Here is a 27,903-nt window from a genome sequence, read left to right as displayed (position 1 = left end):
GTCCCACAACAGTCTTTTTATGACCCCTTGGGGGACATATTATGTGGCAAAAATATATTTAAAAAAAATTATAGAAAATTAAAAAAAATTATAATTATAAAAAATAATACAATAAAATATTATTACATTTCAAATAGAAGTAACAAATTAAAAGGAAAAAGTGCAAAATTTAAAAAAGTGAGTGTCCCCCAAGGTCTTTTTATGACCTCTTGTGGGACATATTATGTAGCAGAAATATATTAAGTAAAAAAAAAATATAATACATAAAAGAAAAAACACCTACACCAATCAAAACTGTCACCATTACCGCCCCATTCACGTGAAACTTTTCATATTATATAGCAAAACGGCCTACACGAAATAGGGAACTAATTATAATAATTTATTTTGGTGTCAGTTTGCATATTTAAAGAATAAGGAGCTATAGTTTGAAATATATATACTTTTTAAAAACGTTTTGTACAGTTTCCCCCAAATAAAAATTGTTGCAAAAATTATTTTGGTAGTCCAACAAATAAGATAGTTACAACCATTTGAACCACCACGCGCGCTAAATCACCAAAAAGTGTCTGGTCATTAATGCCTTTTCGGGCCTGGTCATTCAAGTGTTAACCAATAGGCGCCTTCCCCACTAGCAAGGTAATGTGCTTACTGGTTACTGCAGGACGCCTATAACTGGATTGGCAGGAGATGGTAATAACCAGTGAGCTCCGTCCTCTGCAGTGAAGGAAAACGCTGATTTATAAATAGTAGGCAGGATGGAAGGAAATGTCGCCACTTTTCTGATAAAAAAGATTTTTAACAGCAACTGCAGCATGGCCTCTGAAATAGAAGATTCATAATTACCTGCTTCACTCCACTCTGGTCCTCTGCGCTGCCCCCGCTGCCTCCATCTTCCGATTCCTGCACTTTTTACACCTGGCAGTGCATGGCCATGGTCACTTGCACGGCTCCAGTCAATGACTGGCTTCAGAAGTGACACGTTGCTTGTGGCCACATCACCGCCTAAGCCAGTCATTGTCTGGAGTGGTGTATGACTATTTCCATGCACTGCCAGGTGTAAACAGCGGGGGCAGTGCGAAGGACCGGAGCAATGGGGAGCAGGTAATTATGACTCTTCCGTTTCAGGAGCTATGCTGCAGCACGATTTTTGGGACAATTACTGGGAACAAGTGTTCATAGGAGCGCTTATATCTGGCCAGTATAATCGTTCAGCTGATCAGTCGATAAACAAGGAATCGCTCATTTGTCGGCTGATTTGCATATTTTATCAGGATGAAAGATGTCCGATTATCTGCAGCACATCTCCCTGTGTAATCTAAATGAAGGCGGAATGACTGTGGCAGCGATCACTCCTCCCCAGTCACTTTGCACTGGCTTGTGTAATAGGCAGATGAGCGCCAATCAACATTTTTTATTTGCGGCCCCTTGAAATAGAGCGATGTGACAATGCGGCCCCCAGACCAAAAAAGGTTGTGCACCCCTGCTCTAGAGCATTTAGCCTCCAGTGCTTCAACTTACGTCCTTCCATATGAAGAGCTCTAGGTCGTTACTAACAGACGTTGCTGTGCTTCTCTCCTGTTTCCTCAGGGGGAACCCTGGTTCTTCTAGATCAGTGATGGCGAACCTGTTAGAGACCGGGTGCCCAAACTGCAGCCCAAAACCCACTTATTTATCGCAAAGTGCCAACACGGCAATGTAACCGGAATACTCCAGTCCAGTATAGTATATTTTCCATTTACTTTATCATTGAAGTATAATGACCTCTTATGTACGGTAATATATCTCTATGCACCAAATGTATATATGCAGAGATAGGTCACACCTCCAATAATTGTATTTACCACATTTGGACTGAGTATATTTAAAATGTAACTTTTACTCTAATATCACTCAAAGCATTGGTGGTTGTAGTGGGACATAGACATATAACATACACACATATATACACATATATTACCACCATCCAGAATCGTCTGTGAGAGAATAAGATAATGGGTGGATCTTACCCCGTCTTGTAGACATACGATTCACTCGATGGTGGGTGGTGTGGTACTCTTGTATAGTATAGGCACTAATGGCCAAGATGCTTCAGATGATATAGCAGTCTGGCCAAATTGCTTCAGATAATATGGCAATCTGTGTTCTCCTATAATACCCTGGTCTAGAGCCCTCCCTATATGGATGGTTAGGGGCTATTCTCATAGACCTGCCTCAATGACACGGAGCACCCGCCCCGACAGGGGCGACCCCATACGGAACCTGTCCCTAAATGGGGCCTATTCCCTGTGATTTCCCTCAGTATGTTGCCCTACATGCCATGTTTCATTCCAATAACGATGAAACTCATCAGGGGCTTACTGAAGTCAGAGGGTTTCTGAAAAGTAAATGTGCGAAAACCACAGTCACTAAATGTGCATAAATTTCATATGCATCCATATAGCATTCTTAGGTATGCATTGATAACTTACTGCTTCAGCAGAGAGTTTCTTTCTTTGTAGATACAAAGCGGTATGGACGGTCAGTGGTACACGCCCTCCGGGGTATAGGGAAGTGTCCCCAATAGTACCCTCGCCTTGCCTCACCACAAGATGCCAGCAGTGTGGAGACTCAGCATACACTGCTGTGTCGCCTTTTAAAATCAGCGCCTCCAACTATTTCCGCCCTCTCCCGGTGGAACGCATATGGAACGCACGCCATCAACATGCGCTCCACTCCACCGGAAGTCGCGTCACACAATCACCCAGGCTGCCGGAAGTTGTGTCTGAGCGTCATCCGTCACCAGGTAACCGGACGACGCGCAGGCACTTCACGCTGATAGACGTCTCAGATGCCGGACGGTAACTTCACTAAATATAATAATTCGAATATGGATTTCTTAGGCAGATTCTCCTCCGCACCGATGTCAACATATAGTTAGTTATGCAAGTAGTGCAAAATGGAGAGGATATATGGAACAGCAAAAAACCTACATTCCTGCGCCAATAATACAATATCTGTTCTCTCATCATTATATCTTCCGATATGTAAGGTACCCCACGCCCACATCATAGTGATATAAGCACTGGTGCACCCACGCTCCACGTCAGAGTGCGACAAACAGCCCCCATAGATTAATATACACAAATAAATCAATTGTAAATCAATTGGCACCCCTAGATGCACACCAGGTGCCATGGCACCCTCATCATCAAATGAAGCATGTATAGCTCTGTTGTTCATTAAGGCCATTGGGATATACCGTCTTGAGGTAGACTATCCATCTCGCCTCACACTGGAGGATTCTTTTATCCCAATCGCCGCCCCTTAGAGGTGGCTTCACTTTTTCTATGCCCATGAAGGAAAGGCACCTTGGATCCCCATCATGCTCAGAACGTACATGGCACGAGACTGTGGTGTCCCGACAATTATGAATATCATTTACGTGTTCGCCAATTCTCCTTCTCAACTCCCTTTTTGTTTTACCAACATATTCCTTCATGCAGGTGCATGTGATTTTATAAACAACCCCTATGGTTTTACAGTTTATCAGATCCCTGACAACATATGTTTTCCCTGTATTACTGCTCCTAAAGGTTTTTCCACACTGCATGTATTTACAGGCTATGCACCCTCCACATCGGTAATTACCATAAATTCCCTTTTCCAGACACATTTTTTGTGCTGGCTTAGGGGAAAAATGACTATTCACCGTCCAATCACGTACACTCTTCCCCCTCCTGTATGTAATATTGGGGTACTCTTTTATGGTGGCACACAGGTCAGGGTCCATTCTGAGTACATGCCAGTGTTTGGTGATAATTTCTCTTACACCTGCAGAGGCTTCATTGAATGTGCTGATCAAACGTGTCTCCTGTGTCTCTGTTGCAGACACATTGTCGGCACTTTTTTATTCGGAGTGAGAAGGGAACTGCGAGTACGAGCTTTTGCGGCCTTATAGGCCGGTGTTAGTGTGCCACTGGGGTAACCCCGATCCATGAAGCGTTTTATTTAAATCTGCTGCCTGTTTTTGGAATTCTGCCTCCTTGGAGCAATTTCTCCTTATTCGCAGGTACTGGCCCCGAGGAATTACCCATCTGAGGGGGGAGGTCGGTTTTCGGAATATTGTGGTTTCAGACAGCCGTCTTGATTTTTAATGATGAGGATGTCTAAAAATGGTAGCTGTTTCGAATCACACTCTGACGTGAAGCGCAGTCCCATCTGATTCCCATTTAGGCCTGATGCCCATTCAGAAAATGACTTAGAACAGCCTTTCCAGACTACCAGCACGTCATCAATATAACGTGCCCACATCTGGACATTCTGGACCTCACAGATGGACTCGTCACGGAAGACAATGGTATCCTCCCACCAGCCCAGGAGCAGATTCGCATACGACGGGGCACAAGAACACCCCATCGCGGTGCCCCTGAGCTGGTGGTAGAATCTACCATTGAAGAGAAAGTAATTTTTGCACAGTACAAACTCCAGGAGCTGGAGGATCAAATTATTGTGTGCCCCAAATTGGCATCCACGTGTACCCAAAAAATGTGCTACGGCATGTAAGCCCCATTCATGCGGGATGGATGAATATAGGGCCTCCACGTCAATGCTCCCCAATATGCACCCCTCCTGTAGGTGTATCCCCTCTAATTGTTTTAGGAGATCTCCTGTATCCCTAACGTATGAGGGAAGTGATTGCACAAAGGGTGATAGTATTTTGTCCTTATAAATTCCCACATTTTGGCTTAGGCTATTTATGCCCGAAACTATTGGCCGGCCTTTAAGTGGGTCATACCCTTTGTGCACCTTGGGCAAACAATAGAATGTTGCTATCTGTGGGTGCTGTGGGAAAAGAAAGTCATATTTGGTCTGACTGATTAGTTTATTATTTTTTGCTGTGTCCAATATACTCTTGAGTTCCTGCCTGTATTTAGTCGTGGGGTCTCCCTTTAGGATCTCATAACAGTCACGTGAGGCCAGAAGTTTTTCACACATTATTTTATAACTGTCTGTGTCCATAATGACAGTATTTTCTCCCTTATCCGAGGGCTTTATAGTTATATTCTTATTTAGGGCTAGACTCTCAAGTGCCTGTGATTCTTCCTGTGTACAATTTTGAGGGGCTAGATGTAGGTGTGTTGATTCTAGATCATTACTCACTAGATTTAAAAATACATCAATACAATTTGTATCAGTTGTTGGTGCCATTCTAGTGCTCTTGTTTTTTAATGGAGTAAAAGGTCCTTCCCCAGATAATGTATCTGATGGAGCCGCTAGACTCTGAAGGAGTCTTACATCTGCCACCATATTTGAGGGGACCCCTAATTCCAGACCCTGTTTCCTCTCTACGTTGCGATAATGCTTAAACCACCTTAATTTTCAAATAAACAGATTCATGTCAACTATTGTCCTAAAGAGGTTAAACCTAGGTGTGGGTACAAATGAGAGTCCCTTTTCCAGGATACTATTTTCAGATTTAGTTAGGCAGTGGGAGGACAGATTGATTATTTTTGGGCCTGTGTTGCAGTCGGTTGTTGCTGAGGGCGGTTCCTTAGGGGGTAGGACAGATTCTGGTCTAAAAAACCTTGTGTACTTTTATTATAGGAGTTACCTCTATAATTTCTTCTCCCACACCCCTTCCCTCTGGCCGCGTTTCTTCTATTACCTGGTTGTTCTCTATCAGACTCGGATTGGTCCGTTTCTGTCGAGGACAAATCGGTATCCCTTTCTGTTCTCCCTTTCTCGCTCAAAAGTATATAGGCTTTGTTTTCTTTAAAATCTGATAAATCTCGTGTAAACTGCTTATGCTTTCTTTCCTTTAAATGATATTGGAATTTCTCCAAGGCTACCTGGAGCTGTTTTTCTTTATTCCAAAATCCGTCTCCTGTGCAAATGTTTGGGTAATCTCGATTTGTTCCCTCAGCTTCTTACCTGCGCTTTCTAGTGTGATGCGTTCCTGTTCAACTAATATTTTCATGAAACGTAAGGAGCTGGCAGTTGCTTCCTGTTCCCACTTCGTCATTAACGATGCATTCCTGCATCTATTGGCTGGCAATAGTGTAATCCTTAAACCCCTTGGTACAATATTATGTTCCAGGTAGTGCTCCAGACTCTGGACCTCCCACCAGGACACAATTTGTTCCCTGTACGTTTTGTGAAGTTACCGTCCGGCATCTGAGACGTCTATCAGCGTGAAGTGCCTGCGCGTCGTCCGGTTACCTGGTGACGGATGACGCTCAGACACAACTTCCAGCAGCCTGGGTGATTGTGTGACGCGACTTCCGGTGGAGTGGAGCGCATGTTGATGGCGTGCGTTCCATATGCGTTCCACCGGGAGAGGGCGGAAATAGTTGGAGGCGCTGATTTTAAAAGGCGACACAGCAGTGTATGCTGAGTCTCCACACTGCTGGCATCTTGTGGTGAGGCAAGGCGAGGGTACTATTGGGGACACTTCCCTATACCCCGGAGGGCGTGTACCACTGACCGTCCATACCGCTTTGTATCTACAAAGAAAGAAACTCTCTGCTGAAGCAGTAAGTTATAAATACATACCTAAGAATGCTATATGGATGCATATGAAATGTATGCACATTTAGTGACTGTGGTTTTCGCACATTTACTTTTTAGAAACCCTCTGACTTCAGTAAGCCCCTGATGAGTTTCATCGTTATTGGAATGAAACATGGCATGTAGGGCAACATACTGAGGGAAATCACAGGGAATAGGCCCCATTTAGGGACAGGTTCCATATGGGGTCGCCCCTGTCGGGGCGGGTGCTCCGTGTCATTGAGGCAGGTCTATGAGAATAGCCCCTAACCATCCATATAGGGAGGGCTCTAGACCAGGGTATTATAGGAGAACACAGATTGCCATATTATCTGAAGCAATTTGGCCAGACTGCTATATCATCTGAAGCATCTTGGCCATTAGTGCCTATACTATACAAGAGTACCACACCACCCACCATCGAGTGAATCGTATGTCTACAAGACGGGGTAAGATCCACCCATTATCTTATTCTCTCACAGACGATTCTGGATGGTGGTAATATATGTGTATATATGTGTGTATGTTATATGTCTATGTCCCACTACAACCACCAATGCTTTTAGTGATATTAGAGTAAAAGTTACATTTTAAATATACTCAGTCCACATGTGGTAAATACAAGTATAATGACCTGCCTACATTCAATGTGCTGTCCGTGCCGTTCATAGCGCTGATGAATGGCTGGTAAAGTCCAGAGTATATTGGTAAACCATAGACTTTTTCCAGGGTGCGGGTGCCCACAGAGAGAGCTCTGAGAGCCGCCTCTGGCACTCATGCCATAGGTTCGCCATCACTGTTCTAGATCCTTCCTCGGGCTCTCTAGTGCACTCTTGGTCAACTCTGGTTGTTCTGTACCTGTGCACCCTTTTTTTTTTGCATGAGATTTCTAACCCACCCTCGAGGACTGCTTTGGGACATCCCATGGTACTGATTTTTGTACTTAACGTAAAATCCGTTTTTCGTTCAATGCATTGGGGGACACAGATCCCACCCTCTGTTTTTACTTCTCTCCCTATGACCGGGCTACTGTTCTCTTTTTATTTCCCAGTCTAGGACATGTTGGTTCTTCGCCTTTGTTTCTCTCTCCTACTGCTTTTGGTACAAACTGAATAACCTAGTGCTGTGGAGAGGGTATAGCCCACCTGGGCGGAGCCAACCTTTTTGATGTTTAGTGCCTCCTAGTGGTCTAGTGGTAGCTGGGCATATACCCATGGTACTGTGTCCCCAATGCATTGCATGAGAAACAGATTTTTACGGTAAGTACAAAAATCAAATTTTTGTCACGGCAAATGGGGATAAGAGGAACACCAAGTAAACAAACAGCAACAGGTAAACAGACTAGGCCCCAAAGCTAGGGAGGAGGGAATGGAGCGGGAAGTAGAGGATCCACAAACAACCAGTATAGAACTCCAGAAGGAAAAGAGGCGGACTTAAATAGAGCCTCTTAAACAGCTAAAGAGCAGAGCCTGTGGAGAGGTGGGATCCTGCCTACAACAACAAACAGAAAGGAAACACTGAAAGACCTGTCAGATAGACTCATGTGCTACAAATCTATCCGATCTTCTCAGATCTTTCACAGGGCAGGCAGTGACAGTTTTATGGAAGCAGAGAGGTCAAAAAAGGAGATTTTTTGTGAAACTCACCTGTAAAATCTTTTTCTCGACTTTTCCATTGGGGGACACAGACCATGGGTATAGCTTAGAGGTATTAGTAGGAGGGACACTATGCAAATACAAAAGAGCTCCTCCTCCTCGGGCTATACCCCCCGACTCCACCGGGAGAAACTCAGGCGTTGCAAAACCAGTAGGAGAAGGAGACCAGAAAAAATAATGGAGGCCATCGGACAAAAGCCAATGAGGTCCAACCACAAACAGAAACAGAACTGAAGACCCCTCCTGCAACAGGCAGAATGGGTGGGAGCTGTGTCCCCCAATGGAAAAGTCGAGAAAAAGATTTTACAGGTTAGTTTCACAAAAAATCTCCTTTTCTCGTACTTTTTTCCATTGGGGGACACAGACCATGGGACGTCCTAAAGCAGTCCATGGGGTGGGAAAATATCAGCACCGCCAGGAGGAACGTTTAACGGTCAAACAGGAACCACAGCCTGTAGAACCCTGCGGCCAAAGACAGCATCAGCCGAAGCCAGGGAATGTAACTGATAAAACTTAGTAAAGGTATGTAAGGACGACCAGGTGGCCGCCTTACACAGCTGAGACGCCGAGGCGTCTTGCCCAGGAAGCCTCCACCGCCCTAGTGGAGCGAGCGGTAATCCGAGCCGTGGGAGCCCTACCACGAGCGAGATAAGCCGCGGAAATAGCCGAGCGGATCTATCGCGCCACAGTGACCTTGGAGGCCACCAGACCCTTACGAGGCCCCTCGGGAACCACAAAGAGGGAGTCTGAACAGCGGACGGAAGAGGTAGCCGTGAGATACACCTTTAAGGCCCGGACGACATCCAGGGAATGTAGATGGGGTTTGCCAGAGAAGGGCAAAAGGAGGGCAGGACAAGATCCTCGTTAAGATGGAAAGGAGAAACCACCTTGGGCAAAAATGAGGGAACCGGACAGAGCACAACCTTATCCTGGTGAAAAACCAGAAAGGGCTCCTGGCAGGAAACAGCGGCCAGCTCCGACACCCGTCTGATGGAAGTTACGGCCACAAGGAAGACTACTTTCCAGGTGAGAAAAGTCAGGGAGTCCTCACTCAAAGGTTCGAAGGGGGCCGTCTGCAGAGCGCGCAGGACCAAATTGAGATCCCAAGGAGGCAAAGGGGGAACATACGGAGGAACCGAATGAGCCACCCCCTGAAGGAAAGTCTTCACAAGACCCATAAGAGCAAGGAGCTTCTGAAAAAAGATGGCCAGCGCAGAAAACTGACCTTTCAGGGAACTCAGCGACAGTCCCATCTCAAGTCCGGACTGAAGAAAAGACAGTACCGTCGAGATGGAAAAGCGAAGGGGAGGGAACCCCGAGTTCTCACAAAAAGTCAGGAAGGCCTTTCAGGTACAATAGTAAATCCGGGAGGAAGCCGGCTTCCTCACACTGATCATGGTTCTAATCACGGAATCCGAGAACCCCCTCTTCTTCAGGATGGCGGTTTCAACAGCCACGCCGTTAAACGAAGAGACCGTAAATTCCGGTGGAAGAGCAGGCCTTGAGACAGTAGGTCCTTTCTGTCGGGAAGAGGCCATGGGGCGTCCGCCAGCATCCGAGCCAAGTCTGAGAACCACGCGCGGTGAGGCCACCCTGGGGCGATAAGAACGGTCGGAATCCCATCCGCCTCGATCTTGCGTAGAACCTTTGGTAGTAGAGGAAGCGGAGGGAAGACATAGAGAAGGCTGAAGTCCTGCCATGGAGAAACCAGCGCGTCCACTCCGCACACCTTCGGATCCCGGGTGCGAGCCAGGAACACCGGGAGCTTGTTGTTGAGCCTGGACGCCATCAAGTCCACATCCGGAAGGCCCCATCTGTGGCAAATTTCTTCGAATACATCTGGATGCAGAGACCATTCGCCTGGATCCACCTTGTTGCGGCTTAGAAAGTCCGCTGTCCAGTTGTCTACTCCTGGAATGTAAACCACTGACAACACCGAAACGTGCGACTCCGCCCACGTCAGAATTCTCGTCACTTCCAGCATCACCATCCGGCTGCGGGTCCCGCCCTGATGGTTAATGCGAGACTGGAGAACGCCGCCCCAACCCAGGAGACTGGCATCGGTGGTGACGATCGTCCAAGAGAATGGAAGAAAAGGATCTCCCCTACCTCAGGTTCATCGGGAACAGCCACCCAGGGAGAGCTGCTCTAACCCGCTGAGACAAACGCATGCGATCGTCCCGACCCCGAGAGGTCTTGTCCCAGAGGGAAAGGATCTCCTGTTGCAATAGGCAAGTGTGAAACTGGGCATATGGAACGGCTTCGAAAGAGGCTACCATAAGACCCAGGACCCGCATGCATTCCCGTATGGAGAGGCACGGGGAGCGCAGCAAATGCGACACTGCCCCCTGGATCTGGGAGGACTTGGAGACTGGCAGGAATACTGTGGCGGCCCGAGGTGTCCAAAATCATCCCCAGGAAGGAGAGCTTGAGGACTTTGGGAAATTGATCAGCCATCCGAACTGTTCCAGAGTCTGAACAGTGATCCGGGCGCTGTCCTCGGCCTGCAGAAGCGAGGGGGCCTTTATCAGGATATCGTCCAGATAGGGCAGCAAAGGAATGCCCCTGGTCCGAAGAAGCGCCATGAGCGGCGCCAGGATCTTGGTAAAGACCCGAGGGGCGGTTGCTAACCCGAAAAAAGTCTGCTGTCCAGCGGTCGCTAACCCAAAAGGCAGGGCAACAAGCCGGTAGTGACGGCCACCAATGGTGAGGGGCAGGAATCATGCGAGGAGCTACCCTGGCAGAAGAGTAGGAACAAAGGAGCGGAGGGACCCATTCGAAACCTCCAAACTCGCAGAAACTCAGTGAGCAGCTCCAAGTCTAGGATCGGACGCACCGAACCCCCCCCCCCCCCCCCCTCTTTGGGAATACGAGCAGGATCGAGTAGAAACCTGTGCCCTGTTCCTCTGAAGGAACTGGGGTAATAACACCCAGAAGGGACCATCAAGAGGTCCAAGGCTCTGCCCGGATCCCTCGGAACGCGTGAAGAGAAAAACGTTCCGGCAGTCTGGGCGCGAACTCTAACTAGTAACTGGAAGTTAACATATCTAGAGTCCAAACGTCCTGAACATGGGCCCTCCAAACTTGAAGAGTGGAGAGCAGACGGACCCCCCACCAGGGGTGGGGGCGTCCTATCCTGCAGAAGCCTGCTTAGGAGCAGCAGGGCAGACCGCCTGTGCCCTCGGGCGCCAGGAGGGCAGGAACCCTCAAGGGGGAGGTTAGCAAGGGAACGCTTAGAATCAGTGTCATCGCCCCACCTTTCTGCCAGACCCTTCTGGGTTGAAGATCGAGAGGGCTAGAATGCGGGCACAGAGGAACCATTGTCCCTGGAGGCCTTCGCAAGGAACTTGGAAGCCTGGGACATTTGGAAAATCAAATCCAACATGTCCGCAGATGTCTCTTGTTCCACCAGGTCTTGGTGGAGGCGTCAGCGATCACACCGAGAAGGCTCTGGCAACCTGTGCCAAGGCAAAGGCAGGTCACAGGGACGTGCCTGCCCGTGAGAAAATGGATCTGGAGAGAGAATCCAGGCGCCTGTCCACTGCGTCCTCAGAGAGGCAAACAGGGAGGGCCGTGTTTTTGGTTAACCTGGCCACCAGGGAACCCAACTTAGCCTAGGACATTTGGAGAACCAAGGCCAGTATGTCAGCGGACTCATCTCAATCCGCCAGGTCCTGGTGTTGTAACCACACCGAGAGAGCTCTGGCAACCCAAGCCGAGGCAAAGGGAAGCCGCAGGGACAAGTCTGTCAGCTAGTTGGACAGACAATCCATGCGCCTGTCCACGGCATCCTGCAGACAGGAGCCGTCCAAGGCAGGGAGGGTCCTGGATATGACCTCGTAAATTTCCCTATTGGGAAGGGAAACCCGTCAGTCTCCGGCTTTTTGGGCGGAAAAAAGGGGCAAACTCCTAACCAGTGAGGAGAATCCCTTTGGAGATTAAAGGTATCACGGACCGCCGCCACTAAGTCAGCCACATAGTGGAGAGCTTAGGCGGGAGGTACCGCTCCATGAGGGGGGGGGGGGGAGAGACGTCCGAATGCGCCCGCAGGCGAGGGAGGGGGGGAGACGGAGTCATCCAAGGGGGGATGCTGCCGCTCACGCTGCCTTTTAACTGCCAAGCGTCCTCTGTGGATACCACTAAGCGGAGATGGAGTGGATGGCGCCACAGGTTTGGAATCTGTCATATGTTTCATGGACATGACTGTCATGGCGAATAAGGCCAAATCAGTGGCCGCCCTAGACGTGGTGGATGCCCAGGCGGGTACCACAGGCAGCGCAGGGACATGGGCCAGAGAAGGGAGTGAAGAGAAATTCTGTCCAGGGGCAGAGCAGGAGACACATATACCAGCGACAAAAGAGAAAAAAATTTCTAACAGCTGCGCAAGGGTTAATCGCTTCTCTCGGCCAGCAGCAACATGAAAAAATCCTCATAGAACGTGCAGGCACGCTGCGAGAGTTTCCAGCAGGAAGGAGGAGTCGGCAGAGAGAGCGCTGAGGCTCCTCCCCCATGACGCGTCATCAAGGCGCAAAATGAGCTATGAAAAAATGTCCCCCGGTGCCGAACACGGCATAGCGGGGGTTAAGGAGCCTAATGAAGAGGGGGGTCCGACTTAGCTAATAACCCTGCGCCTGCCCAGGTGTAAGGCAGGAGCGGCTGCTTTAGGCAAAAGTCCCCCGGTGCCGAGTGCGGCAATGCGGGGGTTAAATTTGCGGAAAAATGTTCGGGGGACCCCTAATGAAGAGGGGGGACCGTAGCTGGCGAGCGCCTTGCCCAATATGTAAGGTAGGGGCGGCATGCCGCTTATCTTAGCCTGGAGCTTGCAGAGCCTGCAGCTAAAACGCTCCCAGAGGGGAATATTCTGTCCAGGGACCCCATCAGAGATGTCCCAATTCCCTTAATGCCAGCAGTCCCCTGGTATAGTGCCTCCAGTGCCCCCAGACCTTCACTCTGTAGTTCACCCAGGCTGCCCATAGATATCGGGCAGGGAGAGGGAGGGGAGGGAGGGAAGCAGAGGAGGATGTCTGCCATATTTATCTGCTCCTGCAGTCTTCTCCCTCTGTTCAGGACCAGCAGGGTTCACCTCTTCAGACGTCTGACTCCAGGAGTGCAGTGCTCTGGGTGGAGGGCAGCATAGGTGACCCAAGGGCTGGTGGAGCTAACAGGTTGAGCCCGGTTCCACTTTTCTTCTGGGGGGAAAAGGAGGCAGCCAGGCAACATCCCAAAGATGGCGGTGGGCACTCCATGGGGGACCAGGAAAGTGCCATGCTGACCTGTGTCCCCATCTAGAAAGAAAATAACAAACCGGAGTAGAGATAGTGTAGCGTGTCAACCTCCTTCACCGGACACTAAGCAAAGACTGAGTTTCTCCTGGTGGAGTCGGGGGGTATAGCCCGAGGAGGAGGAGCTCTTTTGTATTTGCATAGTGTCCCTCCTACTAATACCTCTAAGCTATACCCATGGTCTGTGTCCCCCAATGGAAAAAAGTACGAGAAATAGGTATTTAAAACAGTTATATAATGTTCCTATTGTAAATATAGTGATTAGAACTGTACTGAACCAGTTATATGTGTGTTTACTTACAGTTCCACAAATTCAATTGCAAACTACAAAGTTCACAATTGCAACCGTTCATATTCCATATTGCTATCCAAATTGCATAAAACCATACCAGATCGTACTCAACCAATCTGCAAATAGTTAGTGCCAAATGCATATTGCAAATTGCGACCAAATTCAGCAAGTGAACTATTAGTTAGACCTCAGATATCCCTCTCAGAGAGACCATAAAGTGCTTAAATAACTTAAAGTCAGAGTACAGATACTGAAGAGAGAAATATATCAACCATTGTATGTTGAATGACAAGATTGAACAGTTGAACCACCATCTTATGCATACCACCATTTTGTGATCTCTTTTCAACACTTGTTATGTACATGGACTATCTGCTGCGGAGGCGGCAGTGTTATATATGAAGAAAAGTTGAAGTTAATAAAGAAGTTATTTCAAGCATTTGGTGTGCTCTTTAAACCTACTGTTTCCATAGAACGGCGCTAGAAGAATTACGGAGTAATAGACAGTCTGGTTAGACTAAAAAGTCAGAAATATCAAAATTCTTCTAATGCCACAGCGCAAAAGGCACTTCATAGTGCTGCGCCTGCCACAGTACATACAGTACTTAACCCCTTAAGGACTCAGCCCTATTTTACCTTAAGGACTTGGCCATTTTTTGCAAATCTGACCAGTGTCACTTTAAGTGCTGATAACTTTAAAACGCTTTGACTTACCCAGGCCGTTCTGAGATTGTTTTTTCGTCACATATTGTACTACATGACACTGCTAAAATTGGGTCAAAAAAGAAATTTTTTTGCATAAAAAAATACCAAATTTACCAAAAATTTGGAAAAATTTGCAAATTTCAAAGTTTCAGTTTCTCTACTTCTGTAATACATAGTAATACCCCCAAAAATTTTTGGGGATGTTACATAGCTTTGAAGTTTAGAAGCAAATTTTGAAATTTTTCATGAATTTTCCAAATCCCACTTTTTATGGACCAGTTCAGGTTTGAAGTCACTTTGTGAGGCTTACATGATAGAAACCATCCAAAAATTATCCCAATCTAGAAACTACACCCCTCAAGGTATTCAAAACTGTTTTTACAAACTTTGTTAACCCTTTAGGTCTTCCACAAGACTTCATGGCAAATGGACATAAAATGTAAGAATTTCGATTTTTGGGAAAATGTTCCAATATAATAAATTTTTTCCTGGAAAAAAACAAGGGTTAACTGACAAACAAAACTCAAAATGGGTTGCCATGATTCTGTAGTTAGCAGAAACACCCCATATGTGGTCGTAAACTACTGTTTGGCCAAACGGGAGGACATAGGAGGGGAACGCCATATGGTTTTTGCAAGGCAGATTTTGCAGGACTGGTTTTGTTTATACCATGTCCCATTTGAAGCCCCCCGTTGCATCCCTAGAATAGAAATTTCAAAAAAGTGACTCCATCTAAGAAAGTACACCCCTTAAGGTATTCAAAACTGGGTTTACAAACTTTGTTAACCCTTTAGGTGTTCCACAAGAGTTAATGGCAGATGGAGAAACAATTTAGAAATTTCTATTTTTTGGAAAATTTTCCATTTTAACCCATTTTTTCCAGTAATAAAGTAAGGGTTAACTGCCAAACAAAACTCAATATGGGTTGCCCTGATTCTGTAGTTTGCAAAAACACCGCATATGTGGTCGTAAACTACTGTTTGGCCAAACGGGAGGACATAGAAGGAGGGGAAGTCCATATGGGTTTTGGAAGGCAGATTTTGCAGGACTGGTTTTGTTTATACCATGTCCCATTTGAAGCCCCCCGTTGCACCCCTAGAATAGAAATTCCAAAAAAGTGACTCCATCTAAGAAAGTACACCCCTCAAGGTATTCAAAACTGGGTTTTACAAACTTTGTTAACCCTTTAGGTGTTCCACAAGAGTTAATGGCAGATGGAGAAACAATTTTAAATTTTTCTATTTTTTGGAAAATTTTCCATTTTAACCCTTACTTTATTACTGGAAAAAATGGGTTAACAGTCAAACAAAACTCAATATGGGTTGCCCTGATTCTGTAGTTTGCAGAAACACCCCATATGTGGTCGTAAACTACTATTTGGCTAAACGGCAGGACATAGAAGAAGGAGAACGCCATATGGTTTTTGGAAGGCAGATTTTGCTGGACTGGTTTATTTACAGACGGGCTCAAATAATTTTGCACAAAGCGATTTGCCAAGCATCTCTAACTTATTAGTATAGCATTTGCAATTATTATGCAATTTTGTACTTTATTTGATTTGCAGTGAGCTGTTGCATTGCATGTTTTGTTTAACAGTCTTGTTCTCAGCCATAGCAACGTGCCCCTGTGCTTTGGGATGTGCGGACTGACCCCCTTTTTCTTTGCAGCGTGTGGTTTATTTACACCATGTACCCTTTCAAGCCCCCTGATGCACCCCTAGAGTAGAAACTCCATAAAAGTGACCCCATCTAGGAAACTATGGGATAAGGTGGTTGTCGTTTTGGGACTATTTTAGGGGTAAATATGATTTTTGGTTGCTCTATATTACACTTTTTTGAGGCAAGGTAACAAAAAATTTAAATTCTAAAATTGTTTCTACATTCGCTATTTAGTTTTGTGGAACACCTAAAGGGTTAACAAAGTTTGTAAAGTAACTTTTGAATACCTTGAGGGGTGTAGTTTCTTAGATGGGGTCACTTTTTTGGAGTTTCTAGTCTAGGCTACATCAGGGGGGGCTTCTAATGGGACATGGTGTAAAAAAAAAACAGTCCATCAAAATCTGCCTTCCAGAAACCATATGGAGTTCCCTTCGTTCTATGCCCTGCCGTGTAGCTATATAGCCATTTACGACCACATATGGGGTGTTTCTGCAAACTACAGAATTAGGGCCATAAATATTTAGTTTTGTTTGGCTGTTAACCCTTGCTTTATTACCGGAAAAAAAGGATTCAAATGGAAATTTTGCCAATGTGGGTGTTTTGGCACAGTTTTTATTTTATATTTTTAACGCTGGTCAAATGTTATTTTTATAGGGCAGATTATAGGGCAGATTCTTACGGACACGGCGATACCTAATATGTCTACATTTTAAAATGTATTTAGATTTTACACTATATTATCATTTTAGGAACCCCAAAAATTATTTTAGTATCTCCATAGCCTGGGAGCTACAGTTTTTTTTTTTTGTTGGGCGACTATCTAATGTAGGGGCTCATTTTTTGCGGGATGAGATGGCGGTTTTATTGGCACTAATTGGGGGAGCATATGACATTTTGATCGCTCGCTATTACACTTTTTGTGATGTTAGGTGACAAAAAATTGCTTTTTTTCCACGTATTTTTTTTTAACGCTGTTCATCCGGGGGGGTTGGGTTACATGTTACTTTTATAGAGAAGATTTTTACGTACGCGGCGATGCCCAATATGTATGGCTCTCAGACTTTGGAGACACTAAGCAGGCATCCTCAAACTGCGGCCCTCCAGATGTTGTAAAACTACAATTCCCACCATGCCCTGCTGAAGGCTGTAGGTTATCTGGGCATGCTGGGAGTTATAGTTTTACAACATCTGGAGGGCCGCAGTTTGAGGATGCCTGCACTAAAACTAATATATTTTTGGGAAATTTTATTTTTTCCGTGTCTCCAAAGTCTGAAAGCCATAGTTTTAGGGGACTGTTGGGGATTATAAAAATTTAGTACTCCATGGAAGTGTGATACTCCCTGAAGCAATCGATAACGCAGAGGCCCGGATGATCGGGGCACGTGTCGCACTGAGTGGTGGTGTCCTTCCGTATCCCCCTCCTGCGACACACTCTGCACTTTTTTGGGGTTCGTCCCTTCTTTCCAGTATGGGGGACCACACCTGGAAAATGTTGGCCAGGGACGATCCGGGCGCCTATGAGGACTGCATCATAGAATTGGAGGAATGTCCCTGTGCTGCCAGCGCTTCGGGATAGTACAAAAGAGTTGTACATGGCAACCTGCACCAAGTAGACCGCAACTTTTTTGTACCATGCCTGGGTTTTGCGCATGGCATTATGTGGCTGGAGGACTTGATCAGAGAGATCAACTCCTCCCATATACTGATTGTAGTCGACGATACAATCGGGCTTGAGGACCGTTGCCACGGTACCTCGCACAGAGACGGGGGTGGTGCTGTTACCGTGGATTGTGGACAGCATTAGGACATCCCTCTTGTCCTTATACCTGACCAGCAACAGGTTTCCACTGGTAAGGGCACGGGTCTCACCCCTGGGGATAGGTACCTGGAGGGGGTAGGCAGGGAGACCGCGTTGATTTTTCCGCACGGTCCCACAAGCGAACGTGGATCTGGCGGCAAGGGACCTGAACAAGGGAATGCTAGTATAAAAGTTATCCACTTAAAGGTGGTAACCCTTATCTAGCAGTGGGTACATAAGGTCCCACACGAGTTTCCCACTAACACCCAGAGTGGGGGGACATTCTGGGGGTTGAATACGGGAATCTCTCCCCTCGTACACACAAAATTTGTAAGTGTACCCTGAGGTACTCTCACAAATTTTGTATAGCTTCACGCCATACCTTCCCCGCTTAGTGGGAATGTATTGGCGGAAACTGAGTCTCCCTTTGAACGCAACGTGAGACTTATCAACCCCGACCTCCCTTCCAGGTACGTAGGCCTGCTCAAATTTGGCGCCGAAATGATCGATGACCGGCCGTATCTTATACGGCCGGGCAAGTGGCAGGGGGGTCTAAGGTCTGAAAGCTGAAACAAAAAAAGTTTAGAATAAAAGTGCTTTTTTTTTCTTCTAACTAACTTTTCCCTTCTATCCCTGCCTAACGGTGCCTCTCCCTCACTGACCCTAACCTACCTGGAGGGCGATGGGTGCAGGAGGGTGATGGATGACGATTAGGGGGGACTCAGGAGCTGGTGCTGGACGGTGCTGCAGGGTGCTCGTGCAGAACAGGAAGAGGAGGGGAGAGAGGAGCGCAGGAAGTTTGAATCTCGCGCCTCTCTCCCCTGCACCAATCAGCACCCTGGACAGCAGCATTCAGCACCAGGGCCAGCACCGCCTCTCCAAATCTTCGTACTGCGATTGGTGGTGTTTAATCACGCCATCGATCGCAGTCTTTTTCTGGTTCATCAGGTCACCGGAGACCCGAATGGACCGGAAACGCAGCAAACCGCAGGTCTGAATTGACCTGCGGTTTTCTGCGATCGCCGATACGGGGGGTCACATGACCCCCCCTGGCGTTGTGACAGGATGCCGGCTGAATGATTTCAGCCGGCATCCTGTTCCGATTAACCCCCGCGGCGCCACAATCGCGGTTTAAACTTAGGACGTACCGGTACGCCCTGAGTCTTTAAGGATTCGGGAAATAGGGCGTACCGGTACGTCCTAAGTCCTTAAGGGGTTGGCCACTTTCTGTTTTCAGTTGACCAATGTGTAAGATGACCATATGGCACTTACTAATATAGCCTTTGTTGATACTCTGTGCTTTTGCTATATTTCATAAGCTAGGCCTCATGCACACGACTGTTGTTTGATGCGGACCCATTCACTTCAATGGGGCCGCAAAAGATGCGGACAGCACTCCGTGTTCTGTCTGCATCCCTGGCTCCGTTCCGCGGCCCCGCTAAAAAAAATATAACAACGCTTTGCGGACAAGAATAGGCATTTATATTGCCGGCTTCCGTTCCGCAAATTGCGGAAGGCAACACGGGCGGCTTCCGTTTTTTGCGGATCCACGGACCGCAAAAAACTGAACGGTCGTGTGCATGAGGCCTTAGGCAAATCTTCTGTGTTGTCCTGTCCATAAGGCCTCATGCACACAACAGTTGTTTTTTGCGTCCGCAAATTGTGTGTCCGCTAAAAATCCATTTTTTTTCCACAGATCCCTTGTAATAAATGCCTATCCTTGTCCGCAAATGTGAAAAAAGTAGGACATGCACTATTTTTTTGCTGAAGGGAAACATGGACGACGGACGCGGAACACAAACAGATGAACTATCAGCATTTTTTTTGCTGACCCATTGAAATGAATGGGTCCCCATCCTATCCGCAAAAAAAACGTAATGGAGGCCGAGAAAAACAACTGTCGTGTGCATGAGACCTAAGATGGCTGCTGATGGAGAGTCATGTCACTGCACAGATCACTTAGCCTCCTCCTTTTAAACACATTGCACCTGCACTAAACTCCCAATAATGCAAGTGCAGATCATTTGTATGGGGAAGACATCACATGGAGGTGATGAAGGTGATTTACCTGGGAAAAGACTTGGCAAACAAGGGGGACATAACTTGTGAAATATAGAAAATGGCACAGAATTTAGACAAAGACTATATTAGTAAGTGCCATATAAACATTTCACAAACTCATTGGTCAACATTAAACACAAAGAAGCCAATCTCTTCAATACGAGACATCCATATCAATCAGGGTGTATGTGTTGTCCCATCGATGTCAATGCTAGGTGTCCCTCTGCATATATACATCCCTAATATACTAAAAAAGCCAATCACTAAAATGTATAAACTATATTATAACCTTTTTTTGAATACTTGCGTATTTAGGTTAAAAATGAGTCACACAAAAGACTAAAGCAGCACTGAAATGTCGGGGTTGGTTGCGATCCCAGTATTTAGAAGTCATAGTGGGGGTCATTTATCAAACTGGTGTAAAGTAGAACTGACTTGGTTGCCCATAGCAACCAATCAGATTCCCCCTTTCATTTTGGACAGCTCCTTTGTAAAATGAAAGGTGATATCTGATTGGTTGCTATGGGCAACTAAGTCAGTTCTACTTTACACCAGTTTGATAAATGACCCCCACATGGGGTCATTTATCAAACTGGTGTAAAGTAGAACTGGCTTAGTTGCCCATAGCAACCAATCAGATTCCACCTTTCATTTTCCAGAGGAGCTGTCAAAAATAAAAGGAGGAATCTGATTGGTTGCTATGGGCAACTAAGCCAGTTCTACTTTACACCAGTTTGATAAATGACCCCAATAATCTGTAATATATATATAAAGAAGGACGTATATATGTATGTATATTCTGCGATCACTCAAAAACGCAACAATCGATTTCAACGAAACTTGGTATACACATCCCTTGCTACCTGGAAATAAATTTTGTGGGGTCACAGCTCTCTAGGACGTACCGTTCCTGAGATATTCCCAAAAAATGACCTGCATTAGCCAATACAAGCCTGCAAGTCTTTCTCTTTTCAACGGCCATACGGTCACATGTCCCTTATCAGCCAATAGAAGCTCGCAGACCCTTAGTCTCCACATACACACAGCTTTACTCCGGGTTTCCATAACAACCCAGTCATTTTTCTTCACTGCTGTAGGTCAGCTTTAGGCTACACGATGACTTAGGGCACAACTACACTGCTACATGTGTCACGCAACTTTTTATAATGATAGTCTATGGTGTTGCACTGTGACATGTGACATACTGCAACGTGATAGTCACAGAAAAATCCATCTTGGATGGATTTTTTGCAACTGTCGTGTCGCAGCATGTCACATGTCGCAGTGCGACACCATAGCCTTTCATTATAAAAATTGAGACAAAATGTTTTGTGTAGCCCTAGCATTAAAGGGGCAGGGCGCTGTGGAGGTCACTGTTATAGATGTGGGCACTGTGGAGGTCACTGTTAAAGAGGCGTTCACTGTGGATGTTACTGTTAAGGGGGCAGGCCGCTGTGGAGGTCACTGTTAAAGGGGCGGACACTGCGGAGGTCACTGTTAAGGGGGCAGGGGCCACTATTAAAGGGGCAACTGCTGTGGGGGTCACTGTTAAGGCAGCAGGGTACTGTGAAGTCACTGTTAAGGCAGCAGGGTACTGTGAAGTCACTGTTAAGGCAGCGGGGTACTGTGGAGGTCACTGTTAAGGGGGCGGGCCCCTGAGGAGGTCACTGTCAAGGTAGTGGGGTGCTGTTAAACTCACTGTTGAAGGGGCGGACTACTATGAAGGTCAAAGTTAAGGGGATGGGCTGCTGTGGAGGTCCCATTTTAAAGTGGTGGGGCACTGTGGGGGGGGGGGGGTAGTGTAAAGGGGTGGGGGACTGTGGAGTTCACTGTTAAAGGGGGGGGGTGCTGTAGAGGTCACTGTTATGGGGAATACTGTCGATATCTTTTAATGACACACACAAACTGATGAAATAGATGAAATATACCTGTGCAAATCCGGGTCCTTCTGCTAGTTAGTTATAAATTAGGGCTGGGTAAATTAATTAATTTGTTTAATTAGCCCTGTTATTGTCTGATGATTTGGTTTTTTTGAAAATCGTCAGCTCAGCCTGTGTGCTCTCTTCAGTCCCTGTCATCTGTATCATTACTCCCGGTGTGAGCGGAAAGGACTGAAGAGACTCTGCAACGGCTGAGCTGACACAGCACTCCAGATCACAGTGGAGACTCAAAACTGACTGTGGGCGGACTCCTGCTGTAATGGCCAGATCGAAGGTAACTCCGACCCAAGCCATTTCCCTCCCTAAGTGCCACAGTCACAGTGACCGTGGTCTCTAGGTGGCTACAGTGAGGCTCCATATCACTATGGGTCCTCGTGAAGACATTTGTGGGGTAATGGGGACTGATGCATTGTCATGGCAACGGGGGCCTAACAAAGGATCCCAGGCCTGACATGACAGTATGTTTATTAGACTGTGCCGCAGATACAGCCCAATAAACAGCCTGTGACTGTTAGGGCATATTCACACGACCCTAGTGTTTTGCGGATCCGCAAAACAAGGTAACCGGCCCGTGTGTGTTCCGCAATTTGCGGACTGCATATTCCTGGAAATATCATAGAAAATGCCTATTCTTGTCCGCAATTGCAGACAAGAATAGGACATGCCCTATCTTTTTTTGTAGGGCCGTGGAACGGAACTTACAGATGCGGACAGCACACGGTGTGCTGTCCGCATATTTTGCGGAAATGAATGAATGGGTACTGTGTAGTATCCCTACATACATACAGAGGAGGGTTCTGTAAGAAGCTGTTGAGGTTTTGCAGATTCCTGCTCTTTTACACTGCTGTGTGTATTGAAGTAAATGGGATCTTTAGCCCCACTCTTTTTCCTGTCTGTCTGTGAGCTTATGCTAATACACAGAGCCGGCATCCAGCAAAGATGGAGAGAGGAGACACCTCTGCTTTCTGCAGAAGCCTGCAGATGTCAGTGAAGAAAGACAAACTTTCTTTAGCAGGTAATGCTTCTTTTTCAGGGTTTAGTGTCAGCTGTTCCATGGCCAGGTGTGTGTTATTCCCTCACTATCCCAATTACAATGAGCAGATAAAAGGTCCAGAGTTCATTTCAAGTGTGCTATTTGCATTTGGAATCTGTTGCTGTCAACTCTCAAGATGAGATCCAAAGAGCTGTCACTATCAGTGAAGCAAGCCATCATTAGGCTGAAAAAACAAAACAAACCCATCAGAGAGATAGTACAAACATTAGGTGTGGCCAAAACAACTGTTTGGAACATTCTTAAAAAGAAGGAACGCACCGATGAGCTCAGCAACACCAAAATACCCGGAAGACCACGGAAAACAACTGTGGTGGATGAGCAAAGAATTCTTTCCCTGGTGAAGAAAACACCCTTCACAACAGTTGGCCAGATCAAGAACACTCTCCAGGAGGTAGGTGTATGTGTGTCAAAGTCAACAACCAAGAGAAGACTTCACCAGAGTGAATACAGAGGGTTCACCACAAGATGTAAACCATTGGCGAGCCTCAAAAACAGGAAGGCCAGATTAGAGTTTGCCAAACAACATCTAAAAAAGACTTCACAGTTCTGGAACAACATCCTATGGACAGGTGAGACCAAAATCAACTTGTACCAGAGTGATGGGAAGAGAAGAGTATGGAGAAGGAAAGGAACTGCTCATGATCCTAAGCATGCCACCTCATCAGTGAAGCATGGTGCTGGTACTGTCATGGCATGGGCATGTATGGCTGCCAATGGAACTGGTTCTGTTGTATTTATTGATGATGTGACTGCTGACAAAAGCAGCAGGATGAATTCTGAAGTGTTTCAGGCAATATTATCTGCTCATATTCAGCCAAATGCTTCAGAACTCATTGGATGGCGCTTCACAGTGCAGATGGACAATGACCCAAAGCATACTGTGAAAGTAACCAAAGAGTTTTTTAAGGGAAAGAAGTGGAATGTTATGCAATGGCCAAGTCAATCACCTGACCTGAATCCGATTGAGCATGCATTTCACTTGCTGAAGACAAAACTGAAGGGAAAATGCCCCAAGAACAAGCAGGAACTAAAGACAGTTGCAGTAGAGGCCTGGCAGAGCATTACCAGGGATGAAACCCAGCGTCTGGTGATGTCTATGCGTTCCAGACTTCAGGCTGTAATTGACTGCAAAGGATTTGCAACCAAGTATTAAAAAGTGAAAATTTGATTTATGATTATTATTCTGTCCATTACTTTTGGTCCCTTAACAAGTGGGAGGCACATATGCAAACTGTTGTAATTCCTGCACCGTTCACCTGATTTGGATGTAAATACTCTCAAATTAAAGCATATCTTGTTCGTTTCATTTCAAATCCATTGTAGTGGTGTATAGAGCCAAACATGTTAGAATTGTGTCGATGTCCCAATATTTATGGACCTGGCTGTATCTGGCCCTACGCTGTCTCTAATGTGACACAAATCTTTGTGAATCTATCTCCGGGGCTGCCAATCACAATTAGGTGGGGGTCTACCCCCTGCACAGTTTCACAATCTGGCAACACTTGCAGGGTTAATTAACAAGCTCAAATGTTTCTCCAATCATGGCAGCTGCAGTGCAGATGTAAATGGTGGAAGCTAGTAATTATGGCTATAAGGGAGTCTACTCCATTGTATAGTGGCAAGATCGGGAGTTAACTGACTGGATCAGGGTAATCTCTAATCCCAGCGATAGTGGTGGTATTGTGGCTCTGTACCACAACTAGTGTTTGTTGGCCCAGTGCACATGTGTCCAGGAGCGCCAACTACCTGAGGCTCCGGATCTACTTTTACATCCGGGTGCAGGAAGAGGCAAATGGTGCTATCCACAGAGTGCCTTTATAAATACTACAGTCAGAGAATGACCCCATGTACAATGCATGGCAGTGAGAGTCCCCATATACAGAGTCAGCCAGCCTATACAATCCCAGACAGAGACTGTCCCCCAAAATGCTATTAGCCAAAAAGTGCTCCCATTAAACGTGCCAGCCATTTCCTATCACACCATATCTTACTTAGATCTACACTGTGTAACTACCACACTCAGTAACTGACAACTACAGCCAGATTCCTTTGGTAGAGATTAGACTGCCCTTCTGGGGGTCAAGGAGCTCTATGTGTGACTCCCAGACAATCCAGGAAGGTTCAAATACTGTTTGAAGGCAAAGCCCAGGCTTCGTAGAATATTACCTTGATTATGTGGGCAAAGTATTTTCCTGCCACCTTGTTATCTGTCTTGATGAAGATTTCTCGTAGAACAGATTCACCAATTGGATTGTATTTGGCATTGAATTTATCAAATCGATGGAAAGTATTTCTGTCCTGTGGGAACAAAAAAAAACAAATGGGCGTAAGAAAACAAAATCTCAATTTACAGTCACAACAATGACAGGTTGGCACTGCCACCTACTGACCACAGATGGCGATGTACACAGTTTTCATTTGCTAGATAAGCAGATTTTCCACAGACTAAGGAAGGCCTCATGCACACGACCGTTGTTTTGGTCGATCCGAGCCGCAATTTTTGCGGCTCGGATGCGGACCCATTCACTTCAATGGGGCCGCAAAAGATGCGGACAGCACTCCGTGTGCTGTCCGCATCCGTGGCTGTGTTCCGCGGCCCCGTTAGGCATTTCTACAATGGGCCGCCCGTTCTGTTCCGCAAATTGCGGAAGGCACATGGGCGGCTTCCGTTTTTTGCGGATCCGCGGGTTGCGGACCGCAAAAAACTTAACGGTCGTGTGCATGAGGCCTAACCCATTGGACTTAAAAATATCTTCCCAGTCTGACGATTGGCATTTTTTCTGTCTTACTAGACAATATAATACAAGGAATGATTTCAGCAGAAGCTGGTTTACCAGTGAGGCTAGCTTTCTGTGGACTTGTTCTTTGCTTTTCTAGGTAACTAATACCGCAATGGTAAATGTTAGTGTGTGGAAAACTAGAAATTTACAAGCTTTTCTTGGTCTGCATTTGCTGCAACATTTCTAAAAACAGCGCATTTAGATGTTTTTACGTGTAGTCATGACATTTTATTCCCTATTATGTTCAAAGAGGAAAGAAGCACTTTAGTGCAGTATAGAGACTTTCGTGGAATCTGTTCTAGGAACATTTCCTAAAATTGACCTAAAATTAATAAACATCCCTAAAATCACACCAGAAACTGTATATCCTTCACACAGGCAATATACTGTACATTCAATTAATGTCGACTGAACCCTCTGATTTTGGTGTGCCGAAGTTATTACCACATAAAGTAACACATGTCAGATGGCAGGGTCCTGAAGGGGTTAGTAAAGCCCCTTCACCTGTAATAACACAAACATGTGAATCACACACATTTACACATCCCTAGAAAAAATTCTAATGTCTCAATCATCCCAGTGTATTCAGCTGATAAGGCACACGTCATCATTGCCTCTGATACAGATATGGCTAGCAAGGGATAAGAGGATCCCGCATTCCTCTTCCTCCTCATCATCATCTATGGCCAGCGATTAGCTGCAGCAGCATTAAAACAGAAGTTTACATCCTGGGAGCCAAGGGAAGAAGCCAAGAAGAAGAGGAGCCGAGAGTTGGAATCCAGCTCTAGGAAATAGGAAATTATGCTTTCCTTCACAGGTCTGCCAAAGAGGAGGGGTTTGCCAACGACCCACCAAAAAAAGGTGCACAACCCTTTTGATACCCTTGGAACAAAGTTTCTAAGTTTAGTTTTGAATAATTTGAGGGATATACACTGAACAAAAATATAAACGCAACACTTTCGGTTTTACTCACTCATTTTGCATGAGCTGAATATTGTTCACAAATCTGTCTAAATCTGTGTTAGTGAGCACTTCTCCTTTGCCAAGATAATCCATCCCACCTCACAGGTGTGGCATGTCAAGCTACTGATTAGACAGCATGAATATTGCAAAGGTGTGCCCACAATAAAAGGCCACTCTGAAATGTGCAGTTTGATCACACAGCACCACAGATGTCGCAATGTTTGAGGGAGCGTGCAATTGGCATGCTGACTGCAGGAATGTCTACCAGAGCTGTTGCCCATACAATGAATGTTAATTTCTCTACCATAATTTGGCAGTACATCCAACAGCCCTCACAACCGCAGACCACGTGTAACCACACCAGCCCAGGCCTCCACATCCAGCATGTTCGCCTCCATGATCGTCTGAGACCAGCCACCCGGACAGCTGCAGCAACAATCGGTTTGCATAACCAAAGAATTTCTGCACAAACTGTCAGACACCGTACCAGGGAAGCTCATCTGCATGCTCGTCGTCCTCTTCGGGGTCTGGACCTGACTGCAGTTCGTCGTCGTAACCGACCTGAGTGGGCAAATGGTAACATTCGATGGCGTCTGGCACGTTGGAGAGGCGTTCTGTTCACGGATGAGTCCCGGTTTTCACTGTTCAGGGCAGATGGCAGACATTGTGTGTGGCATCGTCTGGGTGAGCGGTTTGCTGACGTTAACGTTATGGATCGAGTGGCACATGGTGGCGGTGGGGTTATGGTATGGGCAGACGTATGTCATGGACAACGAACACAGGTGCGTTTTATTGATGCCATTTTTTATGCACAGAGATACCGTGACGAGATCCTGAGGCCCATTGTTGTGCCATTCATCCACGACCATCACCTCATGTTGCAGCATGATAATGCACGGCCCCATATTGCAAGGATCTGTACACAATTCCTGGCAGCAGAAAACATCCCAGTTCTTGCATGGCCAGCATACCCACCAGACATGTAACCCATTGAGCATGTTTGGGATGCTCTGGATCAGCATAGACAACAACGTGTTCCAGTTCCTGCCAATATTCTGCAACTTCACACAGCTATTGAAGAGGAGTGGACCAACATTCCACAATCAACAATCTGACCAACTCTATGTCACAGAGATGTGTTGCACTGCGTGAGGCAAATGGTGGCCACACCAGATACTGACTGGTTT

General features: G+C 46.3%; 1 protein-coding gene across 4 annotated transcripts in view; it reads right to left on the bottom strand.

The window, feature by feature from the left end:
- Positions 1-27,903, bottom strand: part of AMPD2 (adenosine monophosphate deaminase 2) — a 274,354-nt gene that overhangs the window by 41,088 nt on the left and 205,363 nt on the right. For all 4 annotated transcript variants that reach the window (XM_040424078.1, XM_040424077.1, XM_040424080.1 and 1 more), the window contains exon 11: positions 25,140-25,271. In XM_040424078.1, coding sequence (XP_040280012.1) covers positions 25,140-25,271 — 132 coding nt within the window. The remainder of the gene's footprint in view (positions 1-25,139; positions 25,272-27,903) is intronic.

Source organism: Bufo bufo, chromosome 3 (genome assembly GCF_905171765.1).
Source record: "Bufo bufo chromosome 3, aBufBuf1.1, whole genome shotgun sequence".
In the NCBI taxonomy this organism is placed as follows: Eukaryota; Metazoa; Chordata; class Amphibia; order Anura; family Bufonidae; genus Bufo; species Bufo bufo.
Note: the sequence above shows the minus strand (reverse complement) of the source record. Positions and strands in the feature narration are given on the sequence as shown.